The following is a 15,407-nucleotide window of genomic DNA, read 5'->3' as shown; positions in this document are numbered from 1 at the left end:
TGAAGTACTACCTTATCCCTATGAATCACTAGGTATGGGGACTGGCATGATAATGCAGCCAGTTCTGACACCCTGCGAGCAGAAGTGATAGCCACCAAGAAGGCCACCTTCTGGGATAAAGTAAGCAAGGGAATCTCCCTGATGTTTTCAAAGGGAGGTTTCTGTAGAACCGACAAAACTAAATTAAGATCCCAGGGCGGTAAGGGCGCGCGGACTGGTGGAGCCAGGTGCCGCACCCCCTGGATGAAATTCCGCACCAAGGACTTGGTAGCTAAAGGTTTCTGAAAGAAGATTGCTAATGCTGAAACTTGACCCTTGATGGTGCTCAAGGCTAGCTTCTGCTCAACCCCTTGTTGCAAAAAAGCCAATATTCGAGTCACCGAATAGGTACGTGGAGGAAATCCTAAAGATTCGCACCACGCAATATAAGTCTTCCATGTGTGATAATAGACCTTGCTGGAAGTCGCTTTCCTTGCTTTAATAAGGGTAGGAATGACTGAAGCAGACAAACCTCTGTCCTTCAGTACTTGGGTCTCAATGGCCAGGCCATTAAAACCAGCGACTGTAAAGCACGATGGTAAATTGGTCCTTGAGACCACAGACACTCCCTGAGACGAAGTTCCCACGGAACGTCTGCGACTAGCATGTCCAAGTCGGCCAGGTTCGGCTTGACGAGGCCAGCCTAGAATTTCTAGGACCACTGGCGCTGATTGGATCTGAACCAGGGGTCCCTAGAGGTATCTGGCCCCGACCATCCGAGAAAGTCTGGTCGTTTTCTGTTCCCACACATTTATCAGATACCTGATTGTTATCAGGAAGGGTGATCTTTTCTGGTTGAACCTCAGGGACCGAAGTCACCCGACTAGAGGCTTCTTGGCCTGTCTGGTCAACCAGATCCGATTCCTGTGAGGCATTGGGACTAATCTTAGGAAAAGGTAAAGGAAAAGATCTATTCAGGGAACGGTAACTACCGCTTCCTGTAGTACTTAAATGTTGGAAGGGAAGAATCGCACCGGTAGTAGTAGTTGATGCTCGATCTAATGTCCTGAATACCGGTGAAAACGTCCCCCCACCCTGAAACCGGGTGGGGGCGCACCTTCAGGCTGTGTACTCCTTTGCTTCGGGTTTGGCTGAGTTGGTCCTCTGTTTATCCGACCAGCCCTTCTTGAACCCTCCTGGAGGAGTCTTGCCTTTTCTGCTTGTTCCAGCCGGGCGCCCTTTATGGGCGGTAAAGAAAGGTCCTCGCTTGTTGCGAGGTCCCTTAGCTTTAGCAGCCTGTGGCAAAAAAGTGCTCTTGCCCCCAGTGGCATCCTTAATGATTTCATCTAGGGTGGCCCTAAATAGACGATTCCCCTGAAAGGGGAGATTTGTCAAGGTCTTTTTGGAACCTAGGTCAGCTGACCAGCATTTTAACCACAGCACACGTCTGAGGATAACCGCTGACATAGATGCATGCCCTAATAGGGGAGTAGTGTCCAAGGCTGCGTCACAGATAAACTGTAGCCCTTGTATAATCTGTTCCATCAAATCAGATGTCTCCTGGGGAATATCTTTTCCCCTAAGGTCTTGGCGTACCATTCTCGCCCATTCCGTAAGTGTCTGGGAAACTAGACCAATAACAATTACTGGTCTAAATGCTGACCCTATCAGAGAGAAGATGGTGCGGGACTCTGCTTCCATCTTTCGATCCACCGGATCCTTAAAGGACGAAGTGTCCTCCACTGGGATAACCGTGGCTTTATTCAGCCTGGAAATAGGTGGATCCACCACTGGTGGTACCGTCCATTTCTTAATGATGGATTCCTCAAACGGATAGCGTCTAGCAATACGCTTGGAAATAGTAAAGGTACGTTTAGAATGCTCCCATTCTCCTTTAATCTTATTACCAAAACACTTGGGTACAGGAAAAACCTTCACCGTTTTGATGGGCTTGTTAGTACCAAAAGGAATCTCCGTTTCAGTTGCCTCTGCCGGTAAAGCCTCAAGTTTTAAGGTTTCCTGCACTGCCACAACTAGTGCGTCCACCAATGCTTCTTCCTGAATTATAGCGGGAGAAGAAATGTCCTCCTCACTGTCTGAGGGAGCTTTACCTGAGGTAACAGCCCTTGCAGAGGGACCTGCAACTGCAGTGACCATCTCTGAATCTGAGTCAGAGGTGTCAGATAGTATAGGGGTAGGCGGGGGTCGCTTCCTTGACCCCCGTCCCTGACAGGCCGCCTCCACCCGAGCCACCATAGACTCCAAAATTGCTGTAAATGCCTCTACACTCTGTGCACCGGCGGGTCCCGTGGCCCCCTCGAGGGAAACAGGTGGGGGAATATGTGTGGCAGGGTCCATGATAATTCCAGTCACTTCCTGGATAATATAAAAAATAAAAAACTTTTCTTTTTTTTTTTCAGACCCCCAGCGCCACAAAAGCCCCTTAGTGTTACCTGCTAGGGATCCCTATCGATCGAGAGAGAGAGAGAGATAGACCCCCAGGCTCACCACTTGATGCTCAGAGTTTAACTGCAACAGGTTACAGCGCTGTCTTGACAAACAGGAAGTCTTTTGGCTGGCTGCCCAGGAAGAAAGGAGGCGGCTCCGCCCCTCTGCACGCCTTCCGGCGCCTCCCCTAGCTCCACGAGGTGTTTGGATCACCTCAAACATGGCCGCCCCCATGCTGGAGACAGAAATGGCGGCTCGTGCAATCCAGCAAAAAAAAATGGCGGCGGCCTGTACTGAATAGCGGTGTGCTGCAGGGCACACAACACTCTCTCTGCATGGGGATTCGGCGTGGTTGGCGGTACCGGCCCTGGCAGACCGCATGGCTGTTCGGAAGGCCTGCTTATAGCTGGAGATCTGATTTAGGAAGGCAGTCTACATGTCCGTGGCTTCTGACTGGTAGGTACCTTATTTTTATCACAGTAAGATTCCCAGAATGCCACTGATTACAATCTTTTAAACATGTATACAATTAGATTGTTAGCTCCCAAACCAAGCCTCCTGGCTCTTTGCACATAAAATCACACTCAAAATAGGGGGATCTGTGTCATGTTATAGGATAGAGGGGGACTATCTCACCATACAGAGAGGGGCCCGCGTTCACCACAAGACCCGTCAGGGGAAAAGGGGGAACATACTACTCACCATACCGGAACCAGGCGGGCACCAACTCCTGACAGTACCCCTCTCCACCGGGGCGGGAGGTCTGTCGACCGATATGGACGCCGTGACTCATGGTCTTTGGCGTTTCAGCGAGACGTTTAACTCGCGAGGTCAGTCCCTTAATGGGACTTTGTCGCGGCCGACCCAGCGCGGAGCTATGGCCTGCACGCGCTCGTAGGCTGAACTGGGGTGACCACCGGATCTCAACATCCAGCCCGTCGCCCAGTTCAGCTTTCTTGCTTGAAGATCTCACAGGAACACTGGAGAAAAAAAGCTGTCTAAAAAATCTTTTAAGAAAAAAATCTTGCCAGGACCGAAGATCCCAGCAAGGTATCTAGGTCCTTACTCCTAACTAGACAGAAAATAACTGATTTGCTGAGGCAGAGAGAGAGAGGATATACCCTCTGGGACTGCCCCTAGGGTGTGGCCAGAGCATTTTAATTTCCTGTCTAGTCCTGCTCCTGTGGAGGCAACATAACCCGAAGGTGCTGTATCACCGAGGACTACGTCTGTCAATGAGCGATAGAGAAAACATTTTCTCCTTGCTAAAACACACTATATGGTTTCTAGTTTATTAACCAGCAGTTCGGCATTTAACTTGCTTAGGGGTAAAGAGAAAATTCATACACTATCTTTATACACACACAGTGGGGGAATTATATGATCCCCTGCACATTTTGTAAGTTTGCACACTTACAAAGAAATTAGGTTTCTATATCATAGGTGTAAATAAAGACAGAATATCAACCAAAAATCCAGAAAAACACACGATACAATGAGTTGCAGTTTGTATTTGGTGGAAAAACCCTTGTTGGCAACCAGAGGCAAGATGTTTCTTGTAGTTGGTGACCAGGTTTGCGCAAACATCTCAGGTGGGATTTTGGTTCACTCTTTTACAGATCTTCGCTAAATCCTTAGGGCTCTTTCACACGGGCGTTCCTTTTTTTTTGCCCGATCAGGTCCTTTTTTTTTTTTTGTAACGGACACGGATGACACTTGTGTCATCCGGTCCGTATGTCCGTTTTTCATCCCATCCGTTTACGGATGAAAAACTGACATAATGCATGTCCATGTAAATACGGATGTCTGCGGATGACACCACTGACATCCGTTTTTGCTTCAGTTCCGTTTTTTGAAAGGAAGAAAAAATAGGGTTCTCCTCCGTTCAAAAAAACTGAACTGAACTGACAAAAAAACGGATGTCAGAGGATGATCATCCGATGACATCCGTATTTACATAGAGATACATTATGTCCATTTTTCATCCGCAAACGGATGGGATGAAAAACGGACATACGGAACGCCCGTGTGAAAGAGCCCTTAAGGTTTCTTGGCTATTGCTTGGCAACTCGAAGTTTCAGCTCCCTCCATATATTTTTTATAGGATTAAGGTCATGACTTTAATTTGCATCTTCTTGAGTCACTCCTTTGTTGCCTTAGTGGTATGTTTTGGGTCATTGTCATGCTGAAAGACCCATCTTCAGTGTTCTGGCTGAGGGAAAAAGGGTCTCATTCCAGATTTTACAATACATGGACCCATTCATTGCCCCCTCAAAGCGGCAAGGTCAGTCTCTGTATGAACATTTAAATGGTTCAGAGGAGGATTGGTAGAAAGTGCTGTGGTCAGATGAGACCAAAATTGAGTTCTTTGGCATTAACTTGACTGGCTGTGTTTGAAGGAAGAAAAATGCTGACTATGACCCTAAGATCATCATCCCTACAGTCAAGCACAGAGGTGAAACATGATGCTTTGGGGCAGATTGTCTGCTAAAAAGGTACAGGCCGACTTTGAGGGGCCAATTTACAGGGCCATGTATTGTAAAATCTTGGATGAGAACCTTCTTCCCTCAGCCAGAACACTGAAGATGGGTCATGGATGGGTCTTGCAGCATGACAATGACCCAAAACATACTGCCAAGGCAACAAAAGAGTGGCTCAAGAAGAAGCACAATAAGGTCACGGAGTGGCCCAGCCAGTCCCCAGGCCTTAATCCTATAGAAAATTTTTGGAGGGAGCTGAAACTTGGAGTTGCCAAGAAACCTTTTTAGAGAAGATCTGTAAAGAAGAGTGGAACAAAATCCCTCCGGAGACGTGTGTAAACCTGGTCATCAAGTTCAAGAAACCCCTTACCTCTGTGCTTGCCAACAAGGGTTTCTCTCTTCGCTTGGGGATTAAATACGTATTTTCTTCACTGAACTTCAACTTAATAGCATTTGTTTTCTGGATTTTTGGTTGATATTCAGTCTATCATTTAAAACAGACCTATGGTAAAAATTATAGACTATTTCTTTGTAGGTGGGAAAACTTACAAAGTCTGCAGGGGATCAAATAATTAATTTTCCCCCATTGTATACATTTTTTTTTTCAGGATAGTACTTGAAACTGTCTTTAGCGTTCCGTCATCCCTAGTACAGCAGCACTTTGGGAGAGGAAGAGCCGGAAGTTAAAGCCGGTCAGGGCTCTACTGCTTAATAGAGCGCTTTTCACAAAGTGTCTATAAAATCACTGGATACAGAGTAAAATTGGGCATCAAATTGTATATTATCTTCAATTCCACTGCAAGGAAAGGCAGGTGTAAGGCTAACCATACATGATTAGAGTTCTCGTATTCAGCATGGATATAGGAATCTCCTCTGCCGGCTATTGTATTTGTGAATGCCCCAACAGTGCCTGCATCTGATAGGATGACTTTATTTATTAAATCAGCTGGTGCCAGCAGGGCCCTTCAAAAGTTCAAATTTAAGCCGATTCAGCCACCTGAAGTATTTAACCCCTTGCCACCACCCCCTTGCATTTAAGTGGCTCAATGCTGTGAGGAGGGCTTTCTGATCTTGTGACTGCTGTGACTGGCTGTCACATAATCAGAAGCTCCTGATTGAGAGTATGCATCAGTAGCTGCCCTGAACAGCTCAGTTACTGTCCTGAGAGTGCACTCTCAGCACACGCAAGCTATTTCCCATGGACAAATATATAGGACCACTCAATGTTAAAGTCCACCTGCTCAGCGGCTGCATATATGCGTACGACCAGTGGGAACAGGTTAAGCAAGCCCAAAATCAGTGTGGTATTTACTCAGCAGTTCTAGGCTTGCTCGGGATTCTGGCATGTCATTACATCCATAGCAAAGGGCAAAGCCACTGTTTGGTAGGAATTGCTTAAAAATCACCCTTTTACAAAGAGTTGTGATCAGGTTCTGATCACTAGAGAAAGCCTGGAGCTTCTGACACTACTACACAGGTTTCAGTAGCAAGGGCAACTTTAGCAGCTCCTCATTTTAACACAATAGCCCGTTTCTTAAATTACATATTTTGAAAACCTTGATTTACAATCTAAAGAAAAAAAAAATGTGCCTTGTTTTTTACACCCTCATGTAAACATACAATTCCTGTCAAATATAAAAAGGTAAAACACACATAACACCAAAAATTAGCTAGATTTTTGTATCATGAGGCTCATACATCAATGCATGGAAGGGACATCCATTCTTGCTAGTCACAGCAACCAGATTTTCCCTTTTGCTCTTCAATATTGCAGCAGACATTAAATGGAGGTTTGAATTGCTGCTCCCCATACTCATTATTACCCACTGCACTTACTGTGTGGTTGTTTAACATGAACTGAACAGCGCTAAGCTTCACCAGTTTTCTGACACTGCTGTACGTGCGAGGGGTTAAGGACAAAGACACAGAACAATAAAAAATGATCACATTTTGCAGTTGGTTATACAGGATCACAAATATAAACATGGTTATCTTCTGGCTGACACCAGAAGAAATATCCCTTAATATGTAAGCCTTATTAAAATCTCATACAAACTTATAAAAAAAAAAAAAAGTGATATTAATGCTTCTTTCACACTAGTGTGACCTGAAAGTAGCACGACTGATGCGATGAAGAAATGCCTGTGTAATCCTGAGGTCTATAGACCTCAAGTCGCTTCAAAGTTGGACCAAAGTAGTGCAGTGACTACTTGAAGTCGCACAGATATGAACAGTACTCAGTGGAAATCATGGGGTTCAACTTGTCATGAGATTCGCAGTTCCAAGTCGCAGGACAAGTCACACAAGTGTGAAACGGGCCTAAAGTTAACTAATAAACAAAACAAAAACATTCATGTCATACTTACCTTCAATGGTTTTGCACAGAGCAGCCCTGATCCTCCACTTCTTGGGTCCCCATATGTGCTTCTGACTCCTCCTCTTCTCAGAGTGCCTTCATAGCAAGCTGCTTGCTGTTGCCGCACTCATGAATGCTCCTGTTGAGTGCCCCCACAGCAGGCAGCTTGCTATGGAGGCACCCAAGCAGAGTCACAGCACCCTGTGTCCATTCAGACACGAAGCTGTGACCAGGCCCCGCCCCCTCTATCTCCTGATTGGCGAAGACAGCAGTGTGGCACGATTGGCTTCCCCTGCTGTCAATCCGTGTCAGCCAATGAGGAGGGGAGTCCCGGGCACCTGAGACACCTGCAGCATCACTAGATAAAGATGGGCTCAGGTAAGTATTTGGGGGGCTGAGCGGAGCTGCTACACACAGGTTTTTTTTTTATCCTAATGCATAGAATGCCTTTGCAATCCTTTTAAAGCAGAACTCCACCCAAAAAGGATAATTTCCGCTTTAAGGACTCGTCCCCCGCTCGGCTTGCACAATTGGCACTTTTGAGGAGCTGGTACCCGATTAACAGGCACCCGCTTCCCACTTCCGGCAACAGAAGTTCTCCCTTCTCCCTCCCCTGCAGTCTTCTGGGACACCGACAGGTCCCAGAAGACTGCATCCACCAATCACGATGCGCAGCGCGACTCGCGCATGCGCAGCGGGCATCCGATTGTAAAGCCATAAGCTGTGACAGCCGGCTGCCCATAGTGAAGATGCCGGTGCGGGGAGCCGAAGACAGCGGGTGAGACTGCCTGGGGTGAGCTCACCGCTTTACAAAAAAGCGTAGCTGCTGACTTATAAAAACACTCACCTGTCCCAGGATCTAGTGTTGAGCTCACCCCAGCCGGTATTCACCTGCTGTCTTTGGTCCAGGCATCTTCACTATGGGCACCCGGCTGTGATCGCTTGCGGCTCGCATAGTGGGCACCTGTGGCTGTGCATCGTAAGTGGTGGATGCAGTCTTCGGGGACCTGTCAGTGTCCCAGAAGACTGCAGGGGGAGGGAGGAAGGAGAACTTCCGTTGCCAAGTGCTGCGTCGCTCAGATCGGAAGTGGGTACCTGTCAAATTCGGGTACCCGCGCCTTAAAAGTGCCAATTGTTTAAGAGGAGTGGGTAACAAATTCTTAAAGCCGAACTTCCCCTTTTGGTTGGAGCTCCACTTTAAGGGGAACCCCACGGCAAAAAAAAATAAAAAAATCACCCCCAAAATCCATACCACTCGCTCGCCACCCCTACACCATTTTCTTTTTTCTTTGCTGTGGGCCCCTGAAGGATCTGGTATGCATTGGGAGGGGGACCCGACGCTGGTATATCATTGTTACCATTCTTTTCACAAGTCACAGCTATATCATACAGGTGCGACTTTCATGCGACTTGAGGGTTTACATTGAGGTCTATGAACCTCAAGTCGCATGGAAGTCGGACCAAAGTAGTGCAGGAATGATTGAAGTCACAGGGAAACATGAGGTTCAAAGTCGCATGACAAGTGCCACAAGTGTGAATGGAGCCTTGGGGGTTTATTGCTACTACTGTCCCTGTTAGGGAGATTCACTCTCTATTTGTCCGGTTTACCAGTATAATCAAAACGTGAAAGTAAATAAAAATTACAAATTTTGGGTTCTCCAAAAAACAGAAATAGGGGAAGTCTTAACCACTTTAAGACCAGAAGATTTGACCCCCTTCCTGACCAGGCCTTATTTTGCGATTCGGCACTGCGTTACTTTAACGCACAATTGTGCGGTCGTGCGACGCTGTACCCAAATAAAACTGACGTTCTGTGACACAGACAGAGATCGCAGGTTCAGCTATGCTGAATCCTGTGATCTCCTCCTGTCTGTCACTGAGAAGATCCGCCTGCTTTGTTTACATTAGCAGGTGGGTCTTTCCCCGACGATCGGGGAAGGGAGGCGGCCGCCTCTCCTCCTCCGGCCCGACTCCCGCTATGTCTACACACAGTGGAAGCGAGCCTCCGTAGGTCTACGTCGCTGGACCCAAGGGAGCCACACTGCCGCAGTAGGATTACTGTCGGCAATCGGCAAGTAGTTAAAATTGGGACCCTGTTTCTGGTGACCTGGGGGGACCCCAATGGATTCCCTTAATTTGCAAAAATTTCCTATCACTTCCTGTTTTGGCTATATGAGAAAGAAAGTGAAGGTAAGTTCTCCCCCAATAGTTGCCTATAGTTGTACTTTAAATAATCTCGTTATTGTTTGCCCATGCACACGCAGAAAGGGGACCTTGAAATCTTTCCCTAGGCCAGCCTTTTTCAACCAAGGTTTCTTCAGGGGTGCCTTGTCAAAATGTCTAAAAATTGTGCCAAAATTATATACAAGCCGGTGGGTGGATAAAACCTGCCTTTTATTGACACAAAGCCACAGATTTTCATTGTACACCATTACAACCTTCTAGCTTGCCAACCTCCTAGCGACCAATGACATCAGTTGATAAGGAGGATGTCAGTTGCCTGCATATCATCCTTGTTTGCCCCTTCCCTGCCCCTCTCCATCAGCTTTGGGGTCTCATTAGCTAAGCGATGGGGAAAAACTGAGGGAAGACAAACATTAGGATACTAGTCAGTACCAGTTTACAAAAGTGTATTTGCTTTGAAAGAATATAACCCCTCTAACGTTGGGTGTCCTACATGTATTGATGTTGCTGGATTATGTAAAACTATTCAAATAGTTTTTACATTTTAGAATGGGGCGACTCAAGACCATAAATTTGGAGTGTGCCTCGAGATTGTCCATAATTTTAAAGGGTGCCCCGACTGAAAAAGCTTGAGAAAAACTGCCCTAGACAAAAAGCCAAAAGAAAAACCGACACTACCTAAGACATGACAATTCACCTTGAAGTAAAGAAATGAATGCAAGATTTGCTGGTATGGAAATTGTACAAAGGTGCTGCAGTACACAAAACCGTAGTAGCATCAGGATATACATTACCTGCACTACTTGCATCCTAAATCCTATAATAGCATTATAATACTTCCATCCCATATAGCCAATTAGAATAAAAACATGGTTTAATGTCAGACTTAAGTAACAGGCCCCTGATGAGTTTGAAAGTACTCATAAGACCTCCCCTCCCAGTAATCTCTGCATAGTGTAGGATATCCTATAGACAAGTCGTTCAGCAGCTGGAGGGTCTTCGATGTGATAGGTTCGCAGCGTCCCCAGTACTTTAGATTTGTGATTCTGCAGGAAACACAAAAGAACAGATCTATTTTCTTGCACAAGAGTTTTAAGATTTATAACAAGAGTAAGATGTTTACGATAGAAGCAGGCCTCACATTTTGCCAATAAAGATGCTCAGCACCATTGTTTCATCATTTAGACCCAACACATCTGAAAGACGACGGTAAAGCTGCAAAGAAAAAATAAATTACAATCAAGGAATTGAACAGATGAAATAGGAAATGTATCTACTGCCGTGTCAAAAATTAGAGAGACTACATACCTTGGAGGACTTCTGCACTTGATCCCCAATGTATATTTTCCTGAACTGCTCAAAAAAGCTTAGCATAGAGAGTTCCAGCTTCTCATTGCCAGCCTGTGCTAGGCGTGAATCAGTGAGGTTCATGAGCTGGAGCACTCTGTTAAAGGGATGTGAATGGCAAGATAATGATGAAGAGAATTGTTAATGAAAAGCAAATTCAAATAAATTAATTAAACCAACAATGTGTTAGCCCTGGTTCACACTGCAGCAACCTTCTCATGCGACTTGCCAAATAAAGTCACATGACAATTCATAACACATTTCAACCGGGTGCCATCTTATTTGCTGCAACTCAAGTCGCAGCGAAAAAAAATTAAAAGTTCCTGCATTACTTTTTTTGCACCTTTCTTGCAACAAGGGTGCTGTAGGCTGTAATGTTAAAATCCCAAGAGTCACAAGGACGTAGTTTGTCTTTTCTTTGCGACTTTGGCTGCAACTTCAGAGGGGTTTTATAAGTTTTATCTTGTGCATTGTTCTGATTTATCAAAGCCAGAGTCGCAAAAACATCAAAGCCGCATTGAAGTCGCACCAAGTTGCAATAAAAATTCGCACTGGAAGTTGCATGACTTTGGGGTCGCAGCAGTGTGAACAAAACCTGAATGCTAGCGATTAAACACTGCCCCCAATATGAAATCAGAATTCCTCTCAATGTATATTTAAATGTACATGCGCAGTTGTGCAACAATGCTAAGCTGGCCACTGGTCTACAGAACATGGCCTTGCTGTTACCTGTGGCCTTCCTCTTAACTAGTAATGTGAAAAAGGTTATTGGTCAACAGGAAGGCACAGGTGACAAAACTACAACACAACTATGCAGACCTTGGCTGTAATTTCCATTTCTGAGTTCATCAGGATTTTAGGCTACTGGGGTACACTGAAGAAAATGGAGGTATGCAGGATAAACCTAGCAGACAGGATATATCTAGCAGCCAGATCAAGAAGGATTTTTAGAATGCCTCTAGGTGGAAATGCTAAATTTTTCCAGTTAGTGGCAGTTCACACTATAGCGATGTCAGACATTGCATGTGATTTGCAGCGCACTGCTCTGCAAATCACACGCAATGTCTGTGCGATGCAAATTTAGCCATACAGATTGTATGGCTGAATTTGCATCGCATTCGGACCAAAGTCACGCAGGACCCTTTTTTGGTTCGCACCAGAATCGGGTCGAATGGGTGTTCACACCTATGCGATCCAATTTCTGACTGAATTGACAGTTCGCACTGTGATATGCGAACTAATCTGGAGAAGTCGTTAACTTTGTATTGACACCCCCAGCAGTTTGCATATGGCAGTGTGAATTGCCTGTGAGTCGAGTGCGATGCGGGAACCCGCAGTGAAGTCGTATGTGTGCTTTGCAATCTTACATGTGCGAATATGGGATCTCAAAACATTTTGGAGTGTAATGTAAGCTTAGTGCACATAAACAATGGTTTGATAAAAAAGCAATACTCACTGAAAAAGGTAGGCTGTGCTGACTGTATGTGCTCAAATACTACATATTGTATTCAGCTTTGACTGGAGTTTACTTTTAATTTGTATAGAAATCATACACTCTTCATTAAAGTAAACAAGTCAAATCATAACCTGACCAAATTGACTATTCAATTTAACGTGTTTACCAGGGCAAAATAAACCATTCAGCACATCTCTCCAATATGTACACATTTCCCTTTAAAAACACTGCAAGTACAGCAAAATACCTGTTTATGTGAGCTTCTAAGATTCTGCATGGGCCAATAGCACCATGCCATTTTTGCACTAAAATCCTCACCAGTGTTGTCAGCTCTGCCTGCTGGAATAACTCTGCCTTTCAGCCCCTCTCTATCTCACTCAAGATACATACATTGATTTAATTACTAGCAAAATAATGATTCTGTCCTGACTCCCGCTACACACACCATTTCTTGTAGCATGCATACTGTTAATAGGAACTGACCTCCCACAGCAGCTGTCCCTGCAAAAATTCTATAAACCTAGTGATGTGACAGGGAGTAATAATAGCTACAAGAACAAGGTATATAAAAAATTAAATAATAATGAAAGGACAAGCTCTAGAGTGAGGTGGGAAGTAAATTATTGTAATGTTTTAAAGGATAAGTTCACCTTTAGTAACATATTGCACCCATATTTAGGGTGTAACATGGTACAGATGCACTGGCCCCTACACCCCCTACAGTTTAGACAGTCAGCAGGGGATCTTTTGTAAAGGTGAACTTGCCCTTTAACCACTTAAGCCCCGGAAGATTTTACCCCCTTCCTGACCAGGGCCTATTTTGCGATTCGGCACTGCGTGACTTTAACGGACAATTGCGCGGTCGTGCGACGCTGGACCCAAACGAATTTGACGTCCTTTTTTTCCCACAAACAGAGCTTTCTTTTGGTGGTATTTGATCACCTGTGCGATTTTTTGATCATGCGCTATAAACAAAAAATAGCGACAATTTTGCAAAAACAATATTCTTCACATTTTGTTACTTGAAATTCTGAACCAGAAGCAGGCTCAATTAATGCAATAGTGTCACTTGTGAGAGCCTAACTGAATTCAGGAACCCAACATTAAAATCCTCTTGCTAGGAAATATATTGCATTCATTATTTATATCTATCATACTCTGCCTGTTCCATTCTTAACATAGATCCCAGACCCTGATAACTTCACAGCTATGCTTGCATCTTTTACAACGATACCTACCGACATACTAGTTCTCCATCCATGGCATCTTGTTCATCGGTGCTGGCAAATGAGACTCTACCTCCAATCACTGCCCCAATGATATAAACCAGCCAAGTGAGGCGACCTGCAGAAGAAGCCAATAAAGAGACTCAAGAGGAGAAAATAGAGCACCAACACTAGAAAGAAATGCTGGTGCCAAGTAATAATCGATATAGCGGGGGCTATATTTCAACAGAACACAAAACATATTAAAGGGTTTGGTCACTGTTCTAACTTCTTTGCAGGCAGCAGAAAGGCTGCAATTGCTTGCCATATTATGTAAACTCAGTGGCTGTAAATTCCATTTTAATTGAAAATGTTGGTACATGCTAACGTTTATACAAGCGTTGTAAACTAGTTCAAGCCAAGATTGCAGGAACATGTTTACCAGCCTCCACATACAATGAAATACTATGAGCAAGATCAACAAGTGTTTCTGGCCTGTACACTAGATTCTCACCCTCCTGCACAGCCAGCTCCATGCTTGGAGCCGATCCACTTTGAAGAAGTTCCTGATAGGTCTGTGCCGATTGGTCAAACAACTGTACCAAGAGTGCACAAGTCTTGTCATATTCGCAGCGCCCAATGGTGGAGAGTTGATCCAGCTGTTGCTGCACCAATCCTGCATCATCAAGAGGATCCTCCAGGCCATCCCTGCAGAGATATCATTAGTTAGATAAAGGCTTTTTACCATAAAACGAAACCCAAAGAGAACTGGCATGTTACTCCATTACAAATAATGGCCCCAGTGCTACGATTGTTTGGCCTGAAATATCGTAGGGAAATGAAACAATTTCATGGATATCCCCCCCACATGACTAAGTACATCCCACATATAAGAAAGCAAAAGCCAACCGGAGGCTCAAGAATAGAAAACTGTGTTTATTGAAACAAACTGTACAGCACACTTAAGAGTAGCAATCCAAGTAGTCACTTCTCCAAAACATACATAACATACGCTGTTTGTTGTGCAGTCTGTTCACATACACGCAAGCCTCTGGTCCTACTGAACTGCAGGGTGCATTTTCACTTTTTTCCTTTTTACACATAGTCAAGCCACCCTAACAAACCATTCACTCTCTAAGGACATTAAGCCACAGAGCCCAATCTAAATTGAAAAACAAGCGGTGTGAAGATGTATATGTTATTTGGCTCCTATAACCCAAGCTTATCCTTTTACCTGAGTATTATGTGCACAGACTCCAAGCGGGATGTGACATAGGCTTTTGTCACCTCCGGAGTGTAGGTCTCCAAGAGATGCGGCTCCGTAGCCTTCACATAGGGAACAGATGCTGCAAGACGCTGCCACAGACTAAGGAGGTAATGTACTGAATTCGGTGCAAATTCCCAGTGCTGCAAAACACAAGGGACATACAAGTAAACTGTTGATGCAAAACGCAAATTAATGACTAATGACATGTCCATCAGATGTGTGTTAAGCAGTAGTTACATGCCAAAATGTCATAAAAAAAATAAAAATAAACGAATAACAGTGTTGAGGTTAGATGTATTATTTACCCTCTATTGCTGTAATGAGTGCTGGGGTAGCATTAAAGCTGATCCCCAGCTTTACTTTCACTGTAAACAATTTGCCTGGTCCAAGCTTGACCAAACAAATTATTTAATACAGGCGCTGGGTGCGCTGTATAAACTGTATATAGGCTTAGCTACATACAGTTTACACAAAGACAAATAAAAAGTTTACCACCACTGAACCTCTTAGTGTGTCTGACTTTGTGATAATATATTCACTACACAAATAAAAAAAGTGCTCCAAAAAGGAGATCTTTATAAAGTATTTCCAAAAAAGGATATTAAATAAAACATATCACACCACTGCATATATAAAGTACTAGTATCGTGCACGCTCATAATTATAAACCACAAACATTTACTGT

The 15,407-nt window shown here is 44.5% G+C and overlaps 1 protein-coding gene across 1 annotated transcript in view; it reads right to left on the bottom strand.

Annotated features, from left to right (window-relative positions):
* Positions 1-15,407, bottom strand: part of XPO7 (exportin 7) — a 132,547-nt gene that overhangs the window by 30,557 nt on the left and 86,583 nt on the right. The window contains exons 11-17 of the mRNA XM_082255770.1: positions 14,690-14,862; positions 13,970-14,163; positions 13,489-13,594; positions 10,756-10,891; positions 10,589-10,662; positions 10,413-10,493; positions 6,744-6,807 (exon numbers count right to left, since the gene is read on the bottom strand). Coding sequence (XP_082111896.1) covers positions 6,744-6,807; positions 10,413-10,493; positions 10,589-10,662; positions 10,756-10,891; positions 13,489-13,594; positions 13,970-14,163; positions 14,690-14,862 — 828 coding nt within the window. The remainder of the gene's footprint in view (positions 1-6,743; positions 6,808-10,412; positions 10,494-10,588; positions 10,663-10,755; positions 10,892-13,488; positions 13,595-13,969; positions 14,164-14,689; positions 14,863-15,407) is intronic.

The sequence above is a fragment of the Pelophylax lessonae genome (assembly GCF_965119305.1).
Source record: "Pelophylax lessonae genome assembly, chromosome: 4".
Taxonomy (NCBI): Eukaryota; Metazoa; Chordata; class Amphibia; order Anura; family Ranidae; genus Pelophylax; species Pelophylax lessonae.
The sequence above is the reverse complement of the archived record's forward strand: the minus strand, read 5'-3'. Positions and strand labels throughout refer to the sequence as shown.